We start from the raw sequence: 25,855 nt of genomic DNA, 5'->3' as shown, positions 1-25,855 counted from the left end.
GGAGCTGGATTTGCCTGATTTGATGTTTGATTCTGTATAATCTAGTGTTGTTAGTATAAGAGCATCTCGAGTCGCGTCGCCCAAAGCAATTTGGGGCGCGCCGCACCAAAAAAGGTTCCAGTCGCGTCCCCCAAAACCCAATTTTGTCCGGCGCGGCCAGATACGGTGTCCGGCGCCCCGAGACCGTCCCCGTCCCACAGGGGACGCTCCGGACACGCCGGACACAACGAAAAGCGAGGCGGGGAGTGGCGGGGCCAACGCATCAGCGGCACAATAAATTTTAATCTAACCGTCGCCTACCTCGCGGCGGAAGTTATTCGCGCGCAGTGACACACGACAGCATCTTTGCCTTAATGGCGACGGAGGGGCAGGCGAGACGTCTCATCGGTGCTGCGCAGCCTCCACGCGTCGCCGGCGTTCGCACACCACCGCCCGTTCCCGCGCGATCTTCCCGCCTCTTCTCGCCTCTTCCCGCGCTTTCTTCCCGACGTCGGCATCTATAAAAGGTCTCTCGGCTCACTGGTAGCCACCACAGCCGCCAGCAACAAACACAGCCCTCGTCGCTCCACCGTCGTCTCCTCCACCACCAGTGGCAATGGCGAACCGCCCAGGCGCTGGCTAGTTCCCTCCACCGCCGTCTCCTCCACTTCCAGTCCCGCATTCGCAGGTCGACACCGACCCCGCGGCCCGGGAAGAGCGGCGGCGGCGAGGGATGCGGAGCCGGCGTGCACATCGTCAGCAGCGGCGGGAGGCACTCGAGCAGCGGGCCCGCCAGCAGCGTGAGGCGGCGCACGCGGCGGATCTAGCGGCGTTCCGCGCCCCTGGCCCCGCAGCTGACGAGGCCGCGGCGGCAGCAGCGTGGCACGAGGAGGCGATGGCGGACATCATTGCGGTGTTCGACTCCTCAACGGCAGAAGAGGCGCGACGACGCCGGACGGAGGAGATGGAGCAGCGGTGGGCTGATGAGCGCCAGCGCCAGCGCGATGAGCGGGAGGCGCTGTACCGTGAACGGCGGGAGTCGATCGAGCGCCAGCAGCAACTGGCGGCAGAGGAGCGTCGGCCGGCGGGAGGCGGCGCTGGCGGCGATCTGGGGGAGGCGGGCGGACGAGTTGGCGGCGAAGGCCGACGCGTTGGCGACGGCGATGATGGAGGCGCCAACGGATGTGGAGGAGGAGGAGGCCGAGGCGGAGGAGGAGGAGACCGAGGTGGAGGACGACGACGACGAGTTCGAGTGGTCCGACGACGACGAGCCGCACCCGGTCGAGTCCTTCGAGTCGGAGAAAAAGCTCCAGGACGACGCCCGTGCCCGCGAAGAGGCGCAGATTCGTCGCGCCGTCGAGCTCTCCCTCCATGCGGCGCAGCAGGGGAGGGTGGACGACGACGCGCTGCTGGAGCGGCGGCGTCTGGCCACCGCCCAATGCAAGGAGAGGCAGCGCGCGCAGCAGGAGCTGCGGCGGAGGGGAGGCGACGACAGGGCAGGGCCGTCGAACGCACCGTCGGGCGGTCAGTAGTCTAGGTTTAGATGAAATCTAGCCATTTTCATTCAAACTTTGTAATATATAATCAAATTTGAATGAAAACCTTTATTTTTGTGCACCAATATTTATTTGGGGGCGGCGTTTGGGGGATGCGGCTGGGGAGCGACGTTCCCCAAACGCGGTACGAACAAAACACGTCCCCTAAACGCTCGATCCGGCGCTCTTTGGGGGACGGTTTGAGGGACGCGACTGGAGATGCTCTAATGCCAGCATTGCCATGGGCTGTCCAAACGGATGGCTCCGGTCCACCTGCGCTACCACGTGTCCTTTGTGCGATTGATACGTTGCACAAAATCAACGGTAGGGATTTACGAATATTTGTTTTGAAGCTAAACAAGTTTCCCTATTGTGTACTTTTTCATGTTATTAAATTGGAAAGAAAGATTTTACAAGGTGGATAGTTGCTTGAGGGGAGCAACTAAGAGCATGTACAATGTGTGACGTTAAATCTTTTAGGCTTGTCACGTTATATTTTCACTTAGTTGGAGGAGAGAGAAGTAAGAAAGAAAAAGGTTGTCTTTTCTTAGTTAAGGGATGATCTCTTGTAAAATAAGAAAAGGCTATTTTTTCCATTGTACCACTTGTGTTTCCTTGACCACACAATTTGCTATTAAAAATAACTAATTCTCATTTATTGCAAGGGATGAAAATAAGAGATAATGCATTGTAACCCTTATATTTGTCGTCTTCTCTAGATGACGTGCACTGCTAGGAGAAGATGTGTCTTCGCTACCATTGTGCATGCCCAAACAGAGGCCACAAGCCAAGAAAACAAAATCTATCTAAAGTTTGCTACCCAATCAGCTATGCCATGATAAGGTTTCCTCTTTGCTTTGGGAACAAGGAGGGCAAGCTCCTCTTTAAACAGCTTCCTACATCTATAAACACTAGGAGTGACTGCCTTGGATATGAAGTCATTGCGAGTACCCCAAAATGGACCATGTGATCAACATTATCATCTTCATGAAGAAAGGCTTGAAGATAGCAAGCTTAAGACTTGAAAGAGTTTCCTAGAGATGAAATTGACCCAGGGATGGAGGAATCCACGAGGGACAAAGATATTGCCAGCAAAGAACATCAAAAGGGCACTGGAAAAACAAATTACCTCTTGTATCAAGTTGATGCTGATCACACATAACACAAGAATAATCATTCGTCATGAAATTCTTTCTATGAAGCATAGCCCTAGTGTTCAGACAATTGTGAGTGACCAAAAAACACCGTGTGCTTTTGTTGACAGCAATCATTCCACATCCATTTGAGAGCAGGAACAGAACCCTCATATCCCATGAGAGTTTTATAAACTTGAGCAACTTTAAATGATGTAGGATTGCCTAAAATAGTCCATGAATCAAAGTCATTGCTTGGTATGAATTCATGTAACAGAGCCGGGAAAAGATCAACTGTACAATAGCTTCCTCAGAAACTGGTAGATGGAATAGAGCACAAATATCAGAAATAGCTACAGGCTCTTTAAGGGAAATGGATTAATTCTCATCATAGGAGAAAAAGTGGGGCTAAGTGTCTTGTAAGGGAGCATTTGTTCATCTATCTTTCCAAAGAAGAATTGTATTTCCTTGAGAAAAATTACAAATAGCTAGATGTTTGAATGTGGGCAAAATCTTTAAGTGGTCTCTCCACCAGGAAAGAGATCTCTCTAGGCCTAGCAGATGGCGGAGCAGAAGGATAGTACAATTCCCAAGCCAGCGACGTAGGGCGGATCAGCATCTTTATAAAATTTATGCAGGTGTTTTATCAAAAAGGCAGCCATTCTACACAGCTAGGTTAAGCACTCCAAGGCCTCCCTGATCCTTTGGCTTGCAGACATGATCCCAAGCCTCCAAAGGAGGATTCTTTTTCTTTTTCAAATACTTGTTTCTCCATAGACAATGCCTTCTATATTTATCCACCTTAGTCAGAACCTATTGGTCAATTTTGAGTGAGTAGAGATAAAACATAGGCAAAGAGGAAAGGACATAGTTGACCATTCTGAATTTACTACCATAGTTAAATGCAAGGTGCAAGCAGGCAATCGCATTTGAATACCCTGGATCAATGGCAAGAAGAACCTCTTCCTAGGCTTGGTTGTGCTTAGGGGCAACCCCAAATAAGTCAAAGGAAAGCACCCAATTGGCATTGGAGGGCAGCAGTTAATCCGGATGAAGGTGGCCGCAGGCTTCCGCAGGCCCACTAAGCCGAACCGCAAAAAAAAACGCCTCGTGGCGTCACGGACAACCTGCTACCCCAAAGTGGGCTTTGTGGCACAGTCCTGCTTTGCCCTCTCGGCCCGCCGCCCGCACCCGCACATTCCCCACCCGCGCCGCCGTCCATCTTCTCTGCGCCTCCAAACACCGAAACACATCTGCGAGGGCTCTACCGTCCGCCCGCTCCGTCCATCCCCCACCTACGCGGCTGCGTTGCCGACACATACGCTTGTCGCCGTTGTTGTCCCTCCCTAGGCTGCACCTCCCCGTCGTCCTCGAAGACACCTCGGCCAGCCGGCGCTGTCCCCGTTGCCTCCTGCGGATGGAGGAGGACAAGGAGATACCGGGGGCGGCGGGGAAGGGAGAGGAAATGCCGCGGGTAGCGGGAACGGACGAGGAGGTGCCGGGAGTGGTGGGGAAGGAGGAGGAGATGCAGGAGCCGATTTCCTGTTCTCAGGTGAGCCCGGCCGACAGCCTGAATCTATGATGGATTATATATTACATGTTGTAGTCAATTCTTGCTAAGATGTACATGTCCTTCCTTGCATGCTGATCCATCTCTACATGTCCTTCCTCCATCTGGTAGTTGCTTGTCAAAATGCCCATGTGGTGCTAGGGGAACATTTTTATTTGGATTCTTATATACCCTGGTCAAAGAGATTCCCGTGTCTTATTTTTTTGTGTGTTTTCAATTGACCATACAATCATAGTGCAGCTCTTCCACTGACCTCAACCATGCTGGTTTACCCTATTTTTTTATTTGGTTCATTTTAAGTGACAAGGATGCTCAATAATTTTATCTTTTGGAACCCATTGAAATCTCTTTCTTGGTGTATGTTAACCGTCGATCTATTTGAAACCCCTTAGGAAAAATGACAACTGCAAATCAGGAAAGCCGTATGAGTACTCCACTGCATCTTTCTTAGATCCTGGAAACATTTACATACTTTTCTAAATACTCTTGCCAATGTATATATGCATGTGTATTCAGTAGCTGACTGTGATCATGTTCAATTCTTACCAGTGTTGTTTGGAGGCGGCGTTACCCAAGAGGTGGTGTGTTTCCTACACCACGCTCCTCGTCTGCCGTAAGAAACCAACACACACGTGCTCGATGCTCCTGCGAGCTGAGGTGAATCGCATCGTCCTGTACGACTCAGACAACGATGTCATCGATGTACGCCCCCTACATGAAGGGGAGCTGATCTATCCGGGATCGGTGCTTCACTTCCCTTGCCACAAGGTTGATGTTGGCGAGTGCATTTTTCAACCTGATACCATCATTAAGAATGAGGATGTTCTTGTGTCCAGCCCAATTACTTGCCCTCGGGTAACCTATCATAGAGCCATGGTGACGTGGGTATTACCCTTCGGGTAACCAGTATTGCCCTATCTGATATTGACAAGTTGGAGGCCCATGAAGCTACCAGAAGGCGAGATGGGCCACTAGGCCGGTGCGTCAGAAGATTCCTTGGCGGACAAGATCAGGAGTCGGACAAACAAGGAAAGATTAGATCTAATCTACTGTAAACCTAGTCGTCCTCGGGTAGGACCCTTGAGACCTGGCCTCCTATATAAAGGCCAGGAGAGGGCCTGCCGAGGGACACAATCAATCTTAGCAGCAATAGCCAACAGAAGCTTAGAACTAGGTTACCCTAGCAACTAGCATCTCGACGAGACCACAGCCGAACTATTCGGCACCCCATTGTAACTCTGTTTTCATCATAATCAAAGAACGAGACGAGCGGGACGTAAGGGTTTTACCTCATCGAGGGCCCCGAACCCGGGTAAATCGCTCTCCCCGCTTGTCCGTGTACCGATGTCTCGTGTCGGCTCGCGAGGATTCCATCAACCCTTAGCCCCTATCGGAGGGCATTGCCGAGGAGCACCCTCGACAATTGGCGCCGTACGTGGGAACCCTGTTGGCACAAGGCGGGGCATCGGCGAGATCCGATCATGACATCGGCAGCCTCATCGGCAAATTTGTCGGCAATTTCGCCGGCGAGTTCGCCGATAACTTCATCGACAACCTCATCGACACCATCGTCGCCCGTCACGGGAAGCCCGGTTCGGTTCGGCTCCTACGAGTTTACTCCACACAGCGAGTCCTCCCGTTCAAACTTTTCGGATCTGCAAGGGAACATGGAGATGACCTTCGGCAGCGTCCATTACAACGTCAACGCAGAAGGAATCCTTCAACTGCTGGAATCCCCCGCTTCCGGATCGACAAGTTCGAACGCATCAACTTCAGTCGATCTATCGGCTGGCCTAACGGGATCAACTTGCTCTCCTACACCATCGGCTCCCCGCTCGACGTCCTCTAGGGTCGGACGATTCTTCGTCTTCGAAGTTGACCTCGTATTATTGCCTGAACTGCGACACCAGGCACGGACTGGGATCTACCGACACGCCGTTCATCTGCAACGCCCAGTATTCATCGGGAGAAGAGAGTATCGACAGCACCATCCTACGAACCAACCAAAGGGCGGCACGCCACCAGGTCTATGTCGCCAATAACACAGGGAACGCAAGGCGCAGAGGAGACGAGGACCATACCCCCGCTCTAGCGGAAGGGCAAGTTTTGAGGACAGCGCCGGCAACCGCGATAGCGATTACACCATTGCGGATGAAGAGTGGGCGGCAGCACGGGCAGCGGTACTCAACAACACACCGCTCCCTGCAGGAACTTCGGTCGGAACCCTCAATGCTTACCGCTCCATACTAGAGAAAAACCGAGAACACTTGTCGAAAGAGCAAGCCTCCCTCGAGAGACGCTTAACTGCTGCGGATCGATCCAGCGAACGACGAAGGGGTTCACAGGGGAGTGCCTCCCGAAACACCCAGGGAGCAGGCAAGCACCGGTCGAGGATGTCCAGGCTTTCGGAAGATGACGCCGGAGAGATAACGTCAAATCCGACTAAATCTTTCATGACCACGGATACCGCGGGCATGCCACGGCCAAAACCGTTGCAGCAGCAACGGCCAACCTCGCCGCTTACCTCATCAACCAGCGCCCCGAAGGATCTATGGCCCAGGCTCACCGAGGTGCCCTCGAGAGTCTCGCGATATTGGGAAACAACCTGGTCCCGCAAAAGGAAAAAACTATGGCCCAAGGCAGTGGGTCAAAACATCATGCGAGAGACGCTCGGGACGAGATCACCCGGAGCGGGATCGACAAAGCAAGGCGTCGACGCGCCACCAGGAAAGACGACGATAGTGATTCCTCGGATGAAGACCAGGAGTACGACGGCAAGCTCAGGGGAGCCGACTGCCTAAGTTACAAGATACGCGAAGCAATGCCGCCTAAAAAGTTTAAGCCTACCCCTACTAACGCCGCCAAGTACGATGGACAGCAAGAACCAAGATCTTGGATAGACGATTACCTGCAGACAGTGATCTTGCACAAAGGAAACCAGATAGCGGCAATGCAATGCTTACAACTTTACTTGAAGGATTCAGCACGAGCCTGGCTACGGGGTCTGCCGAAAGGTTCTGTCAAATCATGGGATGACCTAGTAGACGCCTTCGTTGCCAACTTCCAAGCAACATATAAGAGGCCCGTCGGGATCGAAGAGCTACGGAATTGTCGGCAGAAGCAGAAGGAGTCGATGCGTTCTTACATTGGGAGATTCACAAAGCTCCTGAATGCTGCCGAAGACGTATCTGTCGACAGAGCAATCGACGCTTTCAGCGACGGCGTCCAGCGGGAAAGTTACATAGAAGAACTCGGGCGCAAGAAGCCAAAAACCATAACCAAGTTAATGGAAATTGCCAACAGTTGGGCCGATGGCGAAGATAACGTGCGAAGGCCTCGGCAGCGCAGCGATGACGAAGACGATGATCAGCCGAAGCACGACTCGGGCAGCCGAAGGGATCGACACAAGAGGAGGAAAAACCGCAACTACGATGATAACAATCGGTAGCGGCGAGGGTATGCCGATCGGCGGGGACGACCGAGACGACGAGGCACGATGGTAGCCGGAACAACTGCGGGAAACCGTGGTAACTATAAACCACGGCAGCGAGAGGACTCCCGAACTACCCTACGCAGAACAGGTCAACGCCCCTTGTTACCTACATTCGTATGTCGATTCCAAAGACGGCAAAACGAAGTCGAGTCACCCTGCTCGGGGACTGTCGACGAGTTCCTTGACATGCACAAGCTCATCCGGCGATCGAGGCCAACAACGGCTACCACCACCGCCACCACCTCCACCACGAGCACCAAGTCCAGCGAGGCTCAACCCAACGAAGCATTCCCACCGCCACGTGGGCGGATGAGTATGATCCACGGGACGGGCGTTTCAAGAAGAGAGATGAAGAAGCTCACCCGAGAGATCAATTTGGCGAGAAAGCATCATGGCAAACATCCCCGAGTACGTCGGCCGATCTTCTCGAGCATTACGTTCAGCCGAACAGATCATCCGATGACCATACCAAAACCAGGACATGCCGCTACCGGTAGTCGAAGCACAAATTGGAGGGTTCAAGATGAGCAAAGTGTTTATGGATGGCGGAAGCGGGCTAAACCTGATATTCGTCGATACAATCGGGAGTATGGGGATCACCATGAGCATGTTGGAAGAAACGGACACTCGCTTCCACGGGATCCTTCCAACCGCACCGGGATACTCTCTTGGCAAAGCTTACACGAATGTCATCTTCGGCAAAGCCGATAACTTCGGGAAGGAGAAAATCGAGTTTGAAGTGGTGAGCTGGGAATCACAGGTATCACGCTATACTCGGAAGACCAGCTTATGCCAAGTTCATGGCTGTGCCGCATTATGCATACCTCAAGCTGAAAATGCTCGGGAACAATGGGACAAACCTCACAGTCCATGGAAGTTTTTCACGCTCGGACAATTGTGATCGCGACTTTCGGAGGATTCGTTGCAAAGTTTGGGCCACAGCGAGAAATCGTCAGCCCTCCGCCCAAGCTGTCCTTACAAGAGATCAAGGAAGAAAAAGATGGCAGGGAAATCAAGAAGAAGCCAGCCGCTCTCGCCCTTAAAGCATCGGCAGCCGAGGCATCGGCAGCAGAAGCTTCGGCAGCAAAGGGTTCGGCAGTTGACGGCACAGAAGGCCTAGGAGATAGCAAGACGATGGCAACCACCGTTCAAACCCTTGATGAAACCAGCAACGCTGCTGCAAATACTAACGCGGTGAAGAAGCCAGAAGAAGAGAAGAATCCCTTCCTTGCCTAAGCAGCTTACTAGCTTTTATTATGTTTTTTCCTTCATTATAAACAGGGCCTACCTCCTTCCGCCCTTTAGCACCATCTTTATTTTATTAATAAGAACTTAAAGCTTCGATTCTTGTTAAGCATTGCAGTACCCATAAACTTCTAAACCCCATCACTATGTAAACATAGTACAGGGCCGAAGATCGTGCTCCAAAAAGCCTCTGCGAGTGCTAAAATGACGACATCTTTCCCTCGCTTTAGATGCCTCTACGAGCGCCGAACAAAGCAAGAGTTTGGAAAAACTTACACACAACCCACGCTCGATATTTCACTTATGGAAATGTCAAAGAGCAACGGGCCCATCGACAAAATTATTACACCCGAAAAATTCGGGAATAACTGTCGAACTTTACAAACGGTTGAAAGCAAAGTTGCGCATACAACGGGGTTTAGCAAAACCTGCAACACGAGCTGATCACTCATAATGATTTGCTAACCAACTAATACTCATACATACAACGGGCAATTAAGCTCCGCCCCTTTTAAATATCTGCCAACGGCATGGTGAAAGTACACATTCGTGTACCAACCAGTTAAGAAGTTTTTCGGCCCAAAAAACCCGAATACTCGGACGGATTAGCCGATACAATATAAAAAAGTAACTTTACACCTTTCTATCACCCTTGCGGAGTTTCCTCTTCTTCAGGTACCTTTGACATCTCCTCCGGCACTGTCGACAATTACATGAGCGAGGAGCCAAAACTTTCGGGTACAGCTCCTCAAAGTCACCAGTTGCGCTGGCAATAGACTGCAAGTGAACTGAAGGATAACAAGCAAGCACAAGGGCAAGCGTGCATTTGGCCCCTGCAAAGACTTGAGATCTTACTAGCTCCCGAACCTTCTTGGCACTTCCAAATTCAGACATCAAAGTCAAAAGGGTAGGGGGAACTGCATTCAGAGGGAACATTGTCTTCCAAACTACCCTCATGGCCCCGTAGCACTTGTCGAAGAAGCGGGTGGACCTGTTGCACCCGATCCTGGAATTTAACGACAGTCGAGGTCTTCGATTGGTCCCGCGAACATTTCTTCGGATGAGGAAAGCTGAGTCAAAGCACGCACCCGCTCGTGTATCCGCTTGTTCTCTTCCGCGAGATTCAACGCTATGACTGCCAAAAGAATCGGTCAAAGATCCGGACAAGAAGTTGCTAGCAAGCGAGGCAAAAGGATCAAGAAACTTACGGTTCAAACTTTCGGTAGCCTTCGCACGGCTCGCCAAGAATGTACCGTTCCACGGCGGCTGCAGATCTCGCCTTTTCTATTGATGATGGCAGCTAAGGCATAAGTGCTTGCGTAAATCCTTCTCCATCTGCGTCATTCGATCTTTCATGCGGCCGGATCCGATCGCTTTCGGAAAGCGCACCCGACGAGTCGTCCGTAAACGAAGGTGCTGGGAAGACTCGCGGAAAGTACTGGTTATAAAAAAGTGATGGATATGGTACAACCGAACATCCAAAATAACTCCCATCGGGAGAAGTACAAGAAACGATATCATAAGCAAGAGTGTGTCTACGACAATGACGACACGAAGTTTATTACAAAGCATGAGTTTGGTGGCGAGCAATGTTTTGCATCAAGCTCAAAGACACAAGTTTGTTACAAGAATCAAGGAAGCCGAGTTTGAGTCGATGAACTAGGGCCAGTCGATGATTTCCTTGATGAAACCAATTCAAGGAGCCGACGAGGCATAAGTAAGAGCGAGACGCCTTAAAGGTGCTCAAATCAACGAGTTGCCCGTCCGGCCCTTTTGGAAGCCCTTTAGTCATTTCCTCGATATGACCCTTAAAGCCGTAACCCATCATAAGCTGGAAGGCAAGGACAGCACCATAAGTGCGCGATGTACGCTTGAATACCTCGATGGCCTCCTTGGTGTTAACCGCGAAGGTATCGATCAGCTGCCCCAGGGTCTTTTCTTGATTGATCTTGGGGAAGATCATCGAGTGTATCTGTGCTAGAACACTCTTCCCCTTCACGAGAAGCTCTTGTGTAAGTCTGGTGAGAAGCAAGAACCATCGACACGAGCATTCGACGGGGAGTTATTTGCAACTCTTTCTAGGGCATCGACAGGAATGTTCGCCGCCTCTGCAATAGAAAGGAATGAAGAAATTTAGTCATTGACAAAAGTTTAAATCCTTAACAACGTCTTCCGACAAAGGAATGTTGAAGATTACCAAGCAAGGCCAAAGAAGATTGGCGAAGGATTTCATCCTTTTCGGCTGCTCGAGCCTCAGCCACCAGCCTAGATGCTTCCTCCTCCTTCAACTTCACTTTCAGTCTGGCCAGCTCCTCCTTCAGAGAATCAATCTCTTGGCGAGCTGCGGCAGCTATCGTGATTGCGCCATCCAGTTTTGAGGAAGAAGATTCGACCTCCTTTTGTAGCCGAACTTTGTCAGCCTCCAGAGAAGTGAACCGGGAGGCGAAAATCTCCAGAGAAGAGATAACGCCACGCAGGTCCTTAAGTAAGAGAGAAACAAAAATAATTAAAACAAGGCACGCTCCAAGAAATTCATATTGAGATCAAAAGAGGACTTACGGAAAAAGGAGCCGCGGTAAGCGACGGTTGGAGAAATATCCTTTCCTTTGGAAAGGGAAGACGCGGTCGAAGCTTGAGCCGTGGGAGCGGCCTTAGGCGCCGAAGCTTCGAAGCTACCACGACTGGCGAAACAGCATCGGACTTGGCCTTCTTAGGAGGAGGCTCAACAAAGCCCTCGTCACTGCAAAAATGAACAGTCGGCTGTGATTAAAATAGGAGTACGACAGATAAAAAAGGTACAGTATAACCTTCGAGAGGGAACTACTTACATATCGAAGAGGTCATCTTCATCGGCGAAGCCGCCGGTTGATCTCTTCGCGGGAGAAGCCTTGGCCCCATCCGCAGCTGTATCAACAAAAGTATCACGATCAGCGTCGACGTTGCGCCCGATCCGTACGCGGTACAGGTGTTATCGGGCGAGGAGGGAAGATCAGCACGGGCTACTTCAAGATTCATTGGACCATTATATTCATCCTCTAAACCTGTTTGATCCATGGTATGAAAATCTATGGGGATTGAGGAGCCTTTTCCCTCAGAAGTGTCATCCGGTGAGTCATGTGTATTTTCGAAAGGCACAAGGATCTGACAAAGAAGAATGACAAATAAGAACAAAGATAATCATATCGGCTAAGCAAAGAGTTGTAATAAGAGATATGAAAAAGAAAGGAAAGTACCCCTAATGGCGGATGATCAACGTCTAGGGGAGCATAAGAAGAGATCAGCGGAATCGAATCTTCCTGGTTAAAGGAAGTGAGGCGACGAACTTCATCGAGCAACTCTTTTTTTGATAGATCGGCAGCATTGATCCTGGTCACATCCTTTGGGCCTGAGTACAACCACATCGGGTGAATTCTGGCCATGGTCGGTTGGATTCGGCGCCTCGGGAAAACTGCTGCCACCTCCGTACCGATCATAGTCCGGCCGTCGGCTTCTTTAATTTGAAGGAATTTGGCAAACAATTCTTCGGCTGAGGCCCTTTCATCGGTTGAGAGGATGTTCTTCCAGGAGTCTTTAGGTTTGGCTTCAGAAACGTCGGCATAGCAGGGGAGTCGTCATTCGGGTGACGAGGAATCCCTAACGTAAAACCATTTCAACCTCCATCCTTGCACGGACTCTCTCATTGGGAAATTAAAGTAATTAACTTCTGAGCGAGCAACAAAACCTACTCCTCCGGTGACAAAATGCCCATTACTACTGCTGTATCTTTTCACATAGAAGATCTTCTTCCACAGCCCGAAGTGAGGCTCAATGCCCAAAAACGCCTCGCAAAGGGTGATGAACATAGCAACGTGAAGGATCGAATTGGGGGTAAGTTGCCACAATTGAATTTCATACGTCCGCAAGAGATGGAGGAGGAATCCATGAGCGGGGAGTGAAAGGCCTCGATGAAGAAAAGATAAGAACATCACAGAAAATCCAGCGGGAGGATCAGGCCGAGAGATCGCACCTGGAAGGATTACATCTCCGGCATTGGAGGATATCAATCCTAGGCTTCGAGACCTGTTTTCGTCACGCTTGGTGACGGTTGAAGCTACCCAATCCCCGGGTTTGGCCATCGAGCTCGATGGTGCTGGCGGCGCCGGAGCTGGGGGAGGGACGTTTGGAGCGTTCCCCTTCGGAAGGGAAGAAGAAGACTTGGCAGCGGCACCTTCGCTGGTGGAGGTAGCAGCGGCGGTGGTATTCCTCTTCTTCACCATCGCGAGATCTAGAGAAGATTGGAACTATGGCGGCGGCGCAACAATGGCGGAAGAAGGAAGAAGAGGAAGAATGAGGAGCTGCTGCGGGAACTGTGGAAAAAACTGGGAACTTTGAGAAAAAAAAACTAAAGCAAGCACGTGGCGCTTAAGGAAGGGAGAGATTTGACGGCCCACTACGCCCACGATTGCGCGAAAATCGAGGAGCCACCTCGATCGTTACACGGACAAACCCTGAAACGTTGAATGAACAGGGCTAGGGCTAGCTTGTCATGATGGACCCGTCAAATCAGCCTGCAGCAGTTATACGTCATCAATGACGTCATGATTTGAAAGCATTCGAAGGAAACATGAAAATTTATCGGATGAAGGACTTGAGTCTAAGCACGGATTGCAAGCATCCGTACCTAGACTCGGGGGCTACTCCCATCGGGAGCGCTGACGCGCACTCGATAAATGAGGACTCGACAGAATGAACAGTCAAAGGATACAGTTTTGAGCCAGTACTCGGTTGCAAAACACTCGCATCCAGATATTCGGGGCCTGTTACTCCCATCGGGAGTTCGTGATGCACACCCGATAGAAATTTTTTGCACTCCAGGATCATGCCCGGGGACTTGATTCTGTGTAGGGTAACGGTGTTTTGCCATCAGGCAGTTAACTAAACAACAATTGGGCACGTTACTCATTATCCTTTGCGTAAAAATATATCAGATGATTTATGAAGACCTCGGCAGAGGAAAGTATTCGAGTGGTACAACTTGAGTCTACGCACGGATTGCAAGCATCCGTACCTAGACTCGGGGGCTACTCCCATCGGGAGCGCTGACGCGCACCCGATAAGAAGAAGATGAAGCACAATTAAGATAAGCAAGAACAGTGAAGGAGAAGAAAACATGCATCAGTCTCTACCCGAATTATTTTCGGCTAGACACTCGGGGGCTACTGACGTGGGTATTACCCTTCGGGTAACCGGATGTGCCCTATCCGATATTGACAAGTTGGAGGCCCATGAAGCTACCGGAAGGCGAGATGGGCCACTAGGCCGGTGCGTCGAGAAGATTCCTTGGCGGACAAGATCGGGAGTCGGACAAACAAGGAAAGATTAGATCTAATCTATCGTAAACCTAGTCGTCCTCGGGTAGGACCCTTGAGACCTGGCCTCCTATATAAAGGCCGGGAGAGGGCCTGCTGAGGGACACAATCAATCTTAGCGACAATAGCCAACGAAGCTTAGAACTAGGTTACCCTAGCAACTAGCATCTCGACGAGACCACGGCCGAACTATTCGGCACCCCATTGTAACTCTGTTTTCATCATAATCAAAGAACGAGACGGGCGAGGACGTAAGGGTTTTACCTCATCGAGGGCCCCGAACCTGGGTAAATCGCTCTCCCCGCTTGTCTGTGTACCGATGTCTCGTGTCAGCTCGCAGGATTCCATCAACCCTAAGCCCCTATCGGAGGGCATTGCCGAGGAGCACCCTCGACACATGGATTATATTTTGTGTACCTTTCTAGTCTGGTTACTAGCCAGGTTACTAGTGAGCTAGTCTTATAATTTATGTACATTACTGTTAATGTTTGTGTAGGAGCTGAGTGGAGCCGTTGAGCACCAGTTGCCATCCAAGGAAGATAAGGATGGGGATGGTCACTTGCTAGGCAACTGTTGAGCTAGGTGTCGACAATAAAAATAGTAAAAAGAGGAGGAATAAGAAGGATGAAAAGAAGGCAAAGAGGAGGAAGCTTCAGGAAGAGCAAGAGATGAAATATGAGAAAAAGAGGAAGCTTGAGGAAGAGCAAGAGTTGAGAGATGTGAAGAAGAAGAAGAAGAAGAAGAAGAAGAAGAAGAAGAGGTTGAAGGCTGCGGCAGGAATGAGTTTGGTGAGATCTCCAGTGGCTATGATTGTGAAAGTGATGTCACTAAGGAAGCAAATGTCCCCTCAAGCTAATAGTGGTATGTTTGCATATTTGTTCAGCATATATTCTTGCTTTGTATGTTATATTAACTGCCCCAATTTATTGTACCCATTTTCGTACTAAACCTGATCCGAATTTTTGAATCCACTAGATTCTAGCCGAAAACCACGCAAATTGAAATCCATAGTCTGGAAAGAGGTGATTCCCATATACAAACATGGGAGACTTGTACAAGGACAATGCAAGCACTGCAATGATTAGGCACCAACCACATCCATAGACATTTAAGAATATGCAAGACAAGAAGTAGAATGCATGAGTTTGTTGGAAAGATGGCTGCCTCTACATCATCACCTCAAGTTTCTGATTTAGATAAATGGGAATTCAACCAAGATAAATCAAGGCGTGAGCTAGCAAACATGGTTGCTCTACATGATTTCCCATTCTCAATTGTAGAATATGCTGGATTCCAGAAGTTTGTGAAGTCCTTGAACCCTCTATTCAAACTTGTTTGTAGAACAACCGTCAGAGATGATTGTTTGGAGTCTTTCAGAGAGGAAAGGTCAGCTTTAAGACAAATTATCATCACTTCTGGTTGCCGTGTCTCCCTCACAGCAGCCATGTGGACTTCGGTTCAGAGACTCGGATACCTATGTATTACTTGCCACTACATAGACAACAGGTGGAAGCTTCAGAAACGGATAATAAGGTTTGCTCTTATGGAGTCGCCACATGACGATCTTTAAATGTACAATCTAATGTTGAAGACTATTCAGTATTGGCACATTGAAGACAAGCTATGCAGCATTACCGTGGATAACACATCAGTCAATGGCTCTATGATGGATGATTTGAGAAATAATTTGTTCAAGAGGAATCTCTTGATTGGTGGCGGTGCACTTTTCCATATCAAGTGTGCTGCTCATGTGCTCAATCTAATTATTCAAGATGGATTGCGAGTGATGGGTGGAATAATAGATAGCATCAGGGAATTTGTAAAGTACATCAGAAGCTCACAAGCCCGAGAGGAACTCTTTGACTTTGTAGTTGAGAAGCTACGAATTGAGTGTACCAAGAAGCCCTCATTAGATGTTGCATCTAGGTGGAACTCAAGATATTTGATGATTGAGTTAGTTTTCCCCTACCCGGAAGCATTTGTGGAGTTAAAGCATTTGTGGAGTTAGGGAAACAAGACAAGCAGTTTACATTTGCGCCTTCAGAAAAAGAGTGGGCTTTGCCTGAAGAACTCCGGAAGTTACTACAGACCTTCTTTGTAGCAACAGAGGTGGTGTCAGGTACAAAGTATCCTACATCAAACAGATATTTCCATGAAATATGGAATGTGAAGGTGTTGTTAGATAGACAAGCCAAGAATACGAATGTCATCATTGCATCAATGGTATATGAAATGCAGGAAAATTTTGATAAGTACCGGAAAGAATCCTATTTAGCAAATTGCATACCCCTTATCTCGGATCCAAGGTACAAGCATGGGTTTGTTAAGTTTAGACTGGAACAAGCTCTTGGAAAGAAGGATTCAGAACATCATATAGCAAAAGTGGACGAGGTCATGCATAAGCTCTTCGAAGAATATTCTATTCAAATTGGAGAATCTGCCGTTGATAGCTCGGAAGAAGAAGATGGCGCAGATGCAGTGCCAGAAGCTGAGAATCCTTTGGCTGATTGGGAAGCCCATCTCAACGTGCAAAAGAAACAGGTAGCATCAGAACTTGATAGGTACCTGAATGAAGATCTATTTCCCAAAAGGAAAGTGTTTGACATTTTGGGATGGTGGAAAATAAATGCACCTAAGTTTCCTATCCTATCTTGTATTGCACGTGACCCGCTAGTTGTCCAAGCGTCTACTGTGGCATCTGAATCAGCATTTAGCATTGGTGGGAGAGTTGTTAGTGATTATAGGAGTAGGCTGAAAAGTGGTACAATCGAGGGCATCTGAATCAACAAGCTTGTGTTTATAGGTAGGAATTTGGACGAAGCTGCACTAAGGAATACTATGGTCATGTATTTTTCCTTGGGAGATTGAGGCTCGAACAACTATGCTGCGGTTAAATTAGGCACATGAGCAAGTACAAGGTCCTTATCTTTTTGGTGTGATGGTGTGATGTCTGCATCAGTAAACTTGTCCACTTTCATCCAGAGCAGTTAAAGTCTGAATTCTAGCATCATCAACATTGATAGGAATAAGATTTAACTTAGAATAATTAACCTTCATACCAAAGACTTGTAGAACATCAGTAAGGTATGTTAGTTGCTAAACATCAGCTTGCATGAGGATAAGAGTATCATCTGCATAGTGAATAATAGAAAAAGAAGCAGAGCATTGTGGACTCAAAGGTCTTTCGTAGTAACCCAGATTCCATGGAAGCACTGATCATAGACCGGAGGACATCAGCTGCAAGATCCAGGAATCCCATTAAGGAGAACAACAAGAGTAGCACTGTTAAGTAAGTGCTTGATCCAAATACACCATTGATTACTAAAATCTTTTGCATGCAACACATACATGATGAAGGAGTGATCCAAATTGTCAAAAACCTTTTCAAAATCTAGCTTGAGGGTAACCACTTCTTTCTTAGATATGTGACAATGATGCATGTGCTCATAAGCCCAAGCCAAACAGTATTGAATTGTTCTAGACTTGATAAACCCATACTGATTTGCATAGATCAACTATTGAATAACAGATTGTAGCCTATTGGCTAGCAACTTAGCTAAGAGGTTCAAGGTGCAATTCAACAAAGAAATGACCTCGTCTCAGATGAAAAAGAAGACAACAACACTGGGAATTAGGGTTTTTAAAATTGCTTTCTATGTAAAATATGTTTGAATGAATAAATTATTATTTATCAATTGTGGCATGTTTTTATACTTTATTAGATTCAGTCTATTTTTTGTGTATGCGGTTAGCAGGCCAAATGGTCAGCGCGGGCTGAATGGGCCATGCGTTGTGCACGATGCCAATCTATCTACGGACCGATCTAAACGAACAAAATTGGACCATTTCGATCACCGATTTGGATCACACTGCTGTAGATGCCTTGAATAGCTCGCTCTCCACCTCGTTTTTATTTATTTATTTATTATTAGAACAACCTCGTGTTTTATCTGTTTCGCTCAGATGGGCCGTTCCGGTGTGTATTAGCTGGACTGGGCTGTCTGCTGATGGGCCGTGCATGACCGTGGCGGTCGGGTCCATCCGTCGGCGACCTGGTGCTATTCATAGGCTGCGGTTAAGCTGCAAAAAACGGGCTTGCGGTTTTGTTGACCTTGCAACCAGTAACCTCCTTACCCTCGCCGGCTCGCCAGCGTCGTCGATCCGCCGGCCGCCGCCCGCCGTCTCCCTCTGTCCATATCCATGGCGACGGCGGCCGTCTCGCCTCCCGCGCCAAAACCCGAGCCCCCAGCTCCTTCCGACGACCTCCCTAGGTCAGTCACGCGTCCCTCTCGCTCGCTCGCTCGGGCCGCTGCCCCCCTCCCCCTCCTCTTTACTTGCCGTCCTTTCCTCTTTGGGTAAAATTCTCGCCGGTGCTTTTGCATAAGTTCTATCTACAGATTCTTGGGACGATTGGAGACACGGTGGTACTCGAGTCTCCGGACTAAATTGTAACCTTGTTAGACTAAATTCTACTCTGATCTTGGTTGGACCTTCGATACACTATGTTAGTTAGATGGAAGAAAGATGCGTGCTTGGGCTTGGCTTGAGAATTTGCTGCCACGTATTCATTCCTGCATCATATATGTCCACTATGTAGAAATTTCCTTTGTGTGGTGCGTGACGCGACCTTCCTTTTCTGTTGAATTCTGCAGGTCACGCGAGGCAGTTTCATGGGATCCCCAAGGTACCATCTCTCTCTGTGGAAGCTCTCCTAACTCCTAAGCATAGCAAACGAAAGATTCTGTTCAACGCCCATCCCTCATGTTCTGTTAATGATGGTGGAGAGAACAGTACGGTCATGTAATTGCTCGTGTCGAATGATCGCTTAGAACTGTACAGTCTCTGAGATGCAGGTCGAAAGACAAATCCCGTTAGAAGGTCGGTCGGTCATGAACCCCTATGCTATCCATTTTATCAGGCGGTAAAGTACAGGCAGACATGTGTTGTATCCTTTGAGTTAAAAGATGAATACGATAGCATAGACTAAAGTAGCTCGTTAAATCTCGTAGGACACAACGGGTGATAGTAGGTTTGTTGTGTAGCTTTTTTTTATTTCTCTACTATTTCCCTTTGGCCAAGTTATTCTGCAGTAACTTCTTTTTTTGTCGCTTCCGACGACTTCCCAAGTAAAGTCCTGCTTAGCATTAATTCGCATGCAGTTGGGGTGATGTCTCTTACCATGCTTGCCGCCAGTGATTTGGCCTTTCAGCTCCATGCTTTGATATTTCCATGGGCATTGAAGGTGATAATGTGTGGTTTCAATTTTGGATTACGTGCAGCGCTATGCAAGCATGCCGAAACCTGCGAGTTGCAGTCGGAGGCCTTCTTTATCGATCCTGCTCTGCTTCCAACTCTAGAAGGTCAACTTCTCGAACTGTATGGAATCTTGCGCCCAAAGCCAGCCGACTATGAGCAGCGGCGTACAATGATAGACGTCTTCAACAAAATCGCCAAAGATATTTTTGGTATGAGGTGTTTCTGTCTACTGAACTTGCTCTCATTTTGAATTATACGCTTATGTAAAGAACAAAGAATAAAGGGCAGCCCGGTGTGCGAAGCTTCCGCTTTGCGAAGGTCCGGGGAATGGTCGGACCCACCTTGGGGTCTCTGTACGCAGACTTTCCTTGCAATTTTTACAAGAGGCTGTTTCCTCGACTAGAACCCGTGACCTCCTGGTCACAAGGCAACAGCTGTACCGCTGCGCCAAGGCTCGACTATGTAAAATGAGAAATTGTATAGACAGATATACCAATTGAAAATATCACTTTCATGCATGGTTGTAGAACACCTATGATATATAGATCACATGGCACATGCACATATGCAATTAGATGAGTTCACAGGTAGTCAGACAACATTGCAAATTCGTAAGTAATAGTGTCTATTATTTCAGACACCTGCTAGTTAAGATGAATATATGGTAGCTGAATAGATTTCACCAGTGGCGAAGCCAGCAGCAAAAACCTGTGGGGTCAAACTGCTTAGGTATCAAGGATCAATACATAAATATCTATGAATTGAATGGGTGTTAAGGAAATATACCCTACAGCTTGTACATAGTGCCGCCGCTGGATTCACCATGTACCTCTTATGGATAGCTTATGCCTAAAGTGTCAAACTGCTTATGGATTAGTTAACTCTAACAGTGGAAATTCCTAAGTAACAATGTCCATTCTTCTTTGTGGTAGTTGGTTAATTGATTCTAGCACTTGATCTCCAAAATCTAGATATCAATTTTACTAGGGAGGTTTCGTCTCCGTCTGAATATTTGAAATGTGCGTCATGGTGTGACCTAATCGATTGATGCTTCCTTTCAGGTGAAACAAATGGCTTTCCAGTTGTAGAAGCGTTTGGGTCATTCACGATGGATCTATTTACTGCTAAAAGTGACCTCGACCTCTCTGTCAACTTTAGCAATGATATGGATGGTCAATTTGCTCGCTTTGATCAGATTTCAGTTATTAGGAAGTTGACAAAAGTTCTACGTAAGCATCAAAGTAAGTATTGTCTTAACCAGAATTTTCTTCAGATATCTCCTAACATTTCATTTTCTGCGGTTCAGGTTCATTAAAAACACAATCTTAAATTGATATTCCATTTATTCTAGAAAATTGTGTATTGGAACTAATAGATTTGAACAAGGGATTAAACTGGACTGGCACATCAATCATTCTTGAAGTGGCCATAAAATTTAATTAAGTACATAACTACAGAAGTAGTTGTAAGACTGCAGAAGTAGTTGTAAGGGAACCAGTCATGCAATAAACAGAAACTAATATTCTACTTAGCTTGCACCGGCATATGCAGATAACAGTCAATGATGCAATTCAACATTTATAGTAAGTACTGACACATATGTACAAAAACGTGCATATTAGAGTTGTTTTGAAAGGAAAGCTAAGGAATACTAATGTATGGGATAAAAAACCTTAGTTTGATGCCTACCCGAGTTTTAGATTTGGCCCTGCAAATGTTAAATCTGGATTCTCCACGAAAGCCAAAATGTTCTAAATGCCATACAAAGTGGTTATGTGACTGCTATTGCGAGTTGGGAGCAGTGCTTAATTGTGTGGGCACTTGTAGAAGTAGGGACACTGGACGAGTGGATGGGAGAAGTTGGTATCTTGAAGCTAATAGTGTATGTGTGTTACGAAAATATGTCAAGCTGGTTTGCTCCATTCTGTCAGCTGATCTGTATCTCTGTGATCTTTCTAGTTGATTTCACTAATAATGACTACTCTAGGGGTGTGACTACTGTTTTGTTGATTGAGGTGTTTTTAAAATATTATTTTTGTTTCTGAAATGGTAAATTTGTGAGGAGATGATTTTGGAGGGTGTGTGTGGAACTCTCCCAATTCCAATTAACGTTGAAATTTGTAATTTTGTACACCCTGTGTTTTCTCTCTATAAACTGTAAGATAGGCCATGTACCAAATATGTAGAATTGAAAGAGTTTAATTGGTTATCTAGCATGCTCCATTCAAAGTGATGCTGCAGTGCATTTACAATTTAATAACATCAGCACTGCTCTGTTTGATGCCAGCAAATTGTTCACGCCAAATACGTATTTGGCATGTGATCAACTGCTTAGTAGAAGCTTTTAGTTGCTAATGTTAATGTGTTCCTTGTTTCTTATCTTTATTTTAATTTCAGGCAATGGTCGTTGTTATGGTGTTTTACCTATTATAAGTGCTAAAGTCCCCGTGCTGAAGGTTACTGATAAGGGAACTGGGGTTGAGTGTGATATTTCTGTCGAAAACAAAGATGGCATGTCACGATCAGAGATATTTAAACTTGTTTCATCGATTGATGAAAGATTTCAGATACTTTGTTTTCTGGTATTGCAATCCTCTGTCTTGATGTTCGTTTTTTTTGGGAATCTAAGTAGCATGAAATTCCCCATAAAAGTTACGTACGTAAAAGATATGACAATGACTTTTCTGTTTATTCTGCAGATGAAGTTCTGGGCTAAGACACATAATGTAAATTGTCCCAAAGATGGAACAATGAGCTCAATGGCAATTATCTCCTTAGTTGCTTTCCATTTACAGGTAAAGTGGGGTTGTTACTTTGGTTTGATTTTCTGTCAAACTTAATGGTCAGGAGTAGTTTGGATATTAGTTATACGATACTTCTGTTAGAGGGGCTCAGGCTGAGACTTAATACTTGAGCTCTTTTTCTGTTTGAACAAAGATAAATACGTGAACTTATTCTTTGTAAATGTGAAGTGCAGACGCGGCATCCTCCAATATTACCTGCATTTTCTGGCTTATTGAAAGGTACTCCCTCCATTGAAGTACACATGTTATTCTTTTTTGGCTCTTTGCTACTACATTTTCTGGCATCATGTTTCTATCATCTGATTTCTGGTTAAAGTATTAATTAAACATGCAGTAAGATAATTTCTGTCCTTTTTAGATGGTACAGACATTGCAAGTATTCAGAAGAACGTTGTGCTATTGGGGGGGTTTGGGAGCCGTAATAAAGAATCTGTTGCTGAACTATTTGTATCACTAATGAGTAAAGTGAGTCACTTCAAAGTTTTGCTTCGAGTAATTATGGGATGATATCATACTGCAACAGCCAACATGTAGCTCTTGATCCTCACACTCACAGATACTTGTGGCCTACCTCATGCAGCTTCTAGCAGTGGAGGGTTTATGGGAACATGGGCTCTGTGCCAGCAATTTTGACGGATGCTGGATCTCAAAGACCTCGGGAAGAGGAGTTGGTAGCTTGACCGTAAGTTTCCTATGAATCCGGGCGCCAAATTCTGCAGAGCGTTGTTTATTAAATACAGCCTTTTTTGCAGGTTGAAGACTTCTTGGACCGGTCTCAGAATTTTGCCAGAGCGGTAGGGAAGGCTGAGCTGCGAACCATCCATGGATGCCTAAGGAAAACTGTTTCCAAATTGAGTGATTTCTTTAAGGGTAACATTGACGCACCGACACTGAAGATCCGTATATTCGGTGCGCTAAATCAGGAGGATGTCCCAGCCAGGCAGCCCAGTCTGAAACCTGGTAAGAGCAAGAGGAAGATGGACTCGCAACATGAGAAGCAGAAAAAGAAAGGGAAGCACACCGCACAACCTGGCCGTTCTGCTACTGGCGCTACTCCAAAGTTACCAACTCCCGCTGTTGTGTTCCCGCTACCTGGCCATTATGCTCCTATTTTACCAACTCCCACTGTGTTGATGCCCCTTCCTCCTGTGCATCAAGTGGGTTCCTCCCAACCAATTTATCAGTTTGGCCCCCTACCCCAGCAGCATCCGTTTCCTCCTTCTCGGTTTGCTTACGGGTCGCCACAAGCGCATCTGCATCCAGGTGCTCATATGATAGGCCAGCCACAAGGGAGTTTCATCCACCCGAATCCCGGGGCTCGACGGCATCAGCATTCTCCGCATATGCTTGCTTCTCTGCTAAATCATGGGGCGATTAATGGGTCATCTCACCCCTATGGTTTCAACGGGGCTCCTCAGATCCAGTATGATGGCAATGGCAGGCTGTTACCTTACGGAATCAATCCGAATTATTACCGGGGGGCATGACAGGCGTGGCTTTCGGGGGAGGTCGATGTAGCTAGCTAGGTAATTGGTGGAAATGTTGTTGTTGTTGTTGTTGATCTGTTGTAGCATGCGCATTGCCATTCACATAGCAGTTTTGTTTTTGACTGGAGTGTAACGCTGAAAAGGCATGGAAAACAGAAAGCGAAACGGCTTTAGGTTCTTCTGCGCTGGGCGGATTGTATGGTTATTCTAGACTTAGTTACTGCTGAAATCTTGAGAAATTGTTGATTGGCAGGATGGATGAAACTGTTAACTGTTTTGTAGTCCATATATATTTGTTTTGAATGAATGTGGTGGATTTTGGAGGAACTCTGCAGCGATGATGTTAAGGCGCCAGCATGGTAGATGTTGCTATATATCATCATCGTCGTCGTCATCACAGTCGTCACATCTTTATTGCAGACAATATAGATATCGCCAAGGATTAATACGCTGTTGCAACATTTGCTGTTGATCGATCGGGCATCTGAAGGCGACACAAGACTGGTCGCATCTGCCCTAGCTAGCATCTTGTTGGTATCAGATGCAGGAACCTACGCACTAGCAGAAACAAGTAACCGGCTGCTCGATCCCGTCCATGAATTCCGCCCATTGTATGCATGGTCTGGCCGCCCACGGTAAGTGATGGGCCGGGGGTGACGATGATGACGACGAAAGAACTTCACGAGAAGTAATGCGAGTGAGATAGATTCAGTTCATCTCACATAGCCCAAAACAGGGCGCTTTCCAGCGAAAGGGATCGATGCGTCTCCCACTTGGCTAATGGAAATGCATAATATTGTGAGAGCACTCCGAGCGATCCTGGTATATGTTGCTAAACGTATAGTTTAGTCTCCTGAAAACGATGCGAGGAAACGCAGGCACGCAGCATGCATGAGCAGTTATATAGCCACTCACAGCAGAAGACTAACGACATGAATGATGCAGTGTAAGTAGACACACACCCGTGCAGTGTCTTGCTAGTAGCTACAAGCCTCAACTTGCTGGGACAACTTAGATAGGCACATGCTTATGTTTGTCACTGCTGGCTTGCCTCCGGCTTGTCATGAGAACAGAGCCTTCACTGCTTCAGGTACTGGTATCATTAGACTAATTAACCTTTTTTGGTTTGGGTAGAGCATAGGCTACATATGAGTATTTAATTAGGCATAAGTGCATTACATCCAACGATATGCGACGAATACAGCAGATGCAAATGGACAAGATCAAATGAATGTTGAGCGGCTGTGTGCATCTCAGATCTCAGCTATGCAGAGGCCGACTATTGATCGAGAAAACTTGTTACATTGGTTGCGGTCCTACTCGCGTCATTTTCCAATCACCGGGTTGCCTCATACGAGTCTTACACGTTTGGACATTCATAAAAAATACTCCATCTCTTCAATAATTTTTGTCGTGGTTTTAGTTTAAATATGTTTCATTCTATACGACACAACAAGAATTAGCTAGAGAACAGAGGAATAATTACTATCTTTCATCACAGATGATCACTTGTTTCCCTCGGAACATCCGCACCTATGGCTGGTCTCAAGAACACAATTTGTCCCAAAAAAAAACATGTATATATACATTAAGAGAAATACACACATGCTTATTTGTCACTTATGGCTTGCATGCCTCCGGCTTGTCATGAGAAAATAGTCTCTTTATTTGACTAATTAACTTGGTTTTTGTGGCAGATCAGCTACATATATATGCGTATACTTTTAGTTAGGTATACTGTGTTACATCAAAGCATGCAACGAATCCTGTACATGCAGGCGGCCGGACAATATCAGCTTAGCTTAGCTAGCTAGCTGAGGACCAATAAAGCTGGTTATTGGTGCTCCTTGCATCATTTCTTTATCTGGCTGCGTTGCTACACGTTTCGACATTCATTAAGAACTACGTTTACCACGGACTATCGATCGATCGACCAGTCTTCTCAGACATTCATTAAGAACTACGTTTACCACGGGCTCAGGAACATAATTTTCCCCAAAAAGTA

General features: G+C 47.2%; 1 protein-coding gene across 1 annotated transcript; it reads left to right on the top strand.

The window, feature by feature from the left end:
• The first annotated feature begins 18,493 nt into the window (after positions 1 to 18,493).
• Positions 18,494 to 24,136, top strand: LOC124663476 (protein HESO1-like). Its single transcript, XM_047201204.1, has 10 exons — positions 18,494 to 18,574; positions 18,956 to 18,987; positions 19,583 to 19,768; positions 20,621 to 20,800; positions 21,957 to 22,141; positions 22,259 to 22,354; positions 22,537 to 22,582; positions 22,722 to 22,828; positions 22,944 to 23,045; positions 23,116 to 24,136. Exons 1-10 carry the CDS (start codon positions 18,504 to 18,506, stop codon positions 23,848 to 23,850), a joined length of 1,740 nt encoding a protein of 579 aa, XP_047057160.1. The 5' UTR covers positions 18,494 to 18,503; the 3' UTR covers positions 23,851 to 24,136.
• Positions 24,137 to 25,855: the final 1,719 nt, after the last annotated feature.

Source organism: Lolium rigidum, chromosome 1, assembly GCF_022539505.1.
Source record: "Lolium rigidum isolate FL_2022 chromosome 1, APGP_CSIRO_Lrig_0.1, whole genome shotgun sequence".
NCBI classification, from domain to species: Eukaryota; Viridiplantae; Streptophyta; class Magnoliopsida; order Poales; family Poaceae; genus Lolium; species Lolium rigidum.
This window is presented reverse-complemented; position numbering and strand designations above follow the sequence as displayed.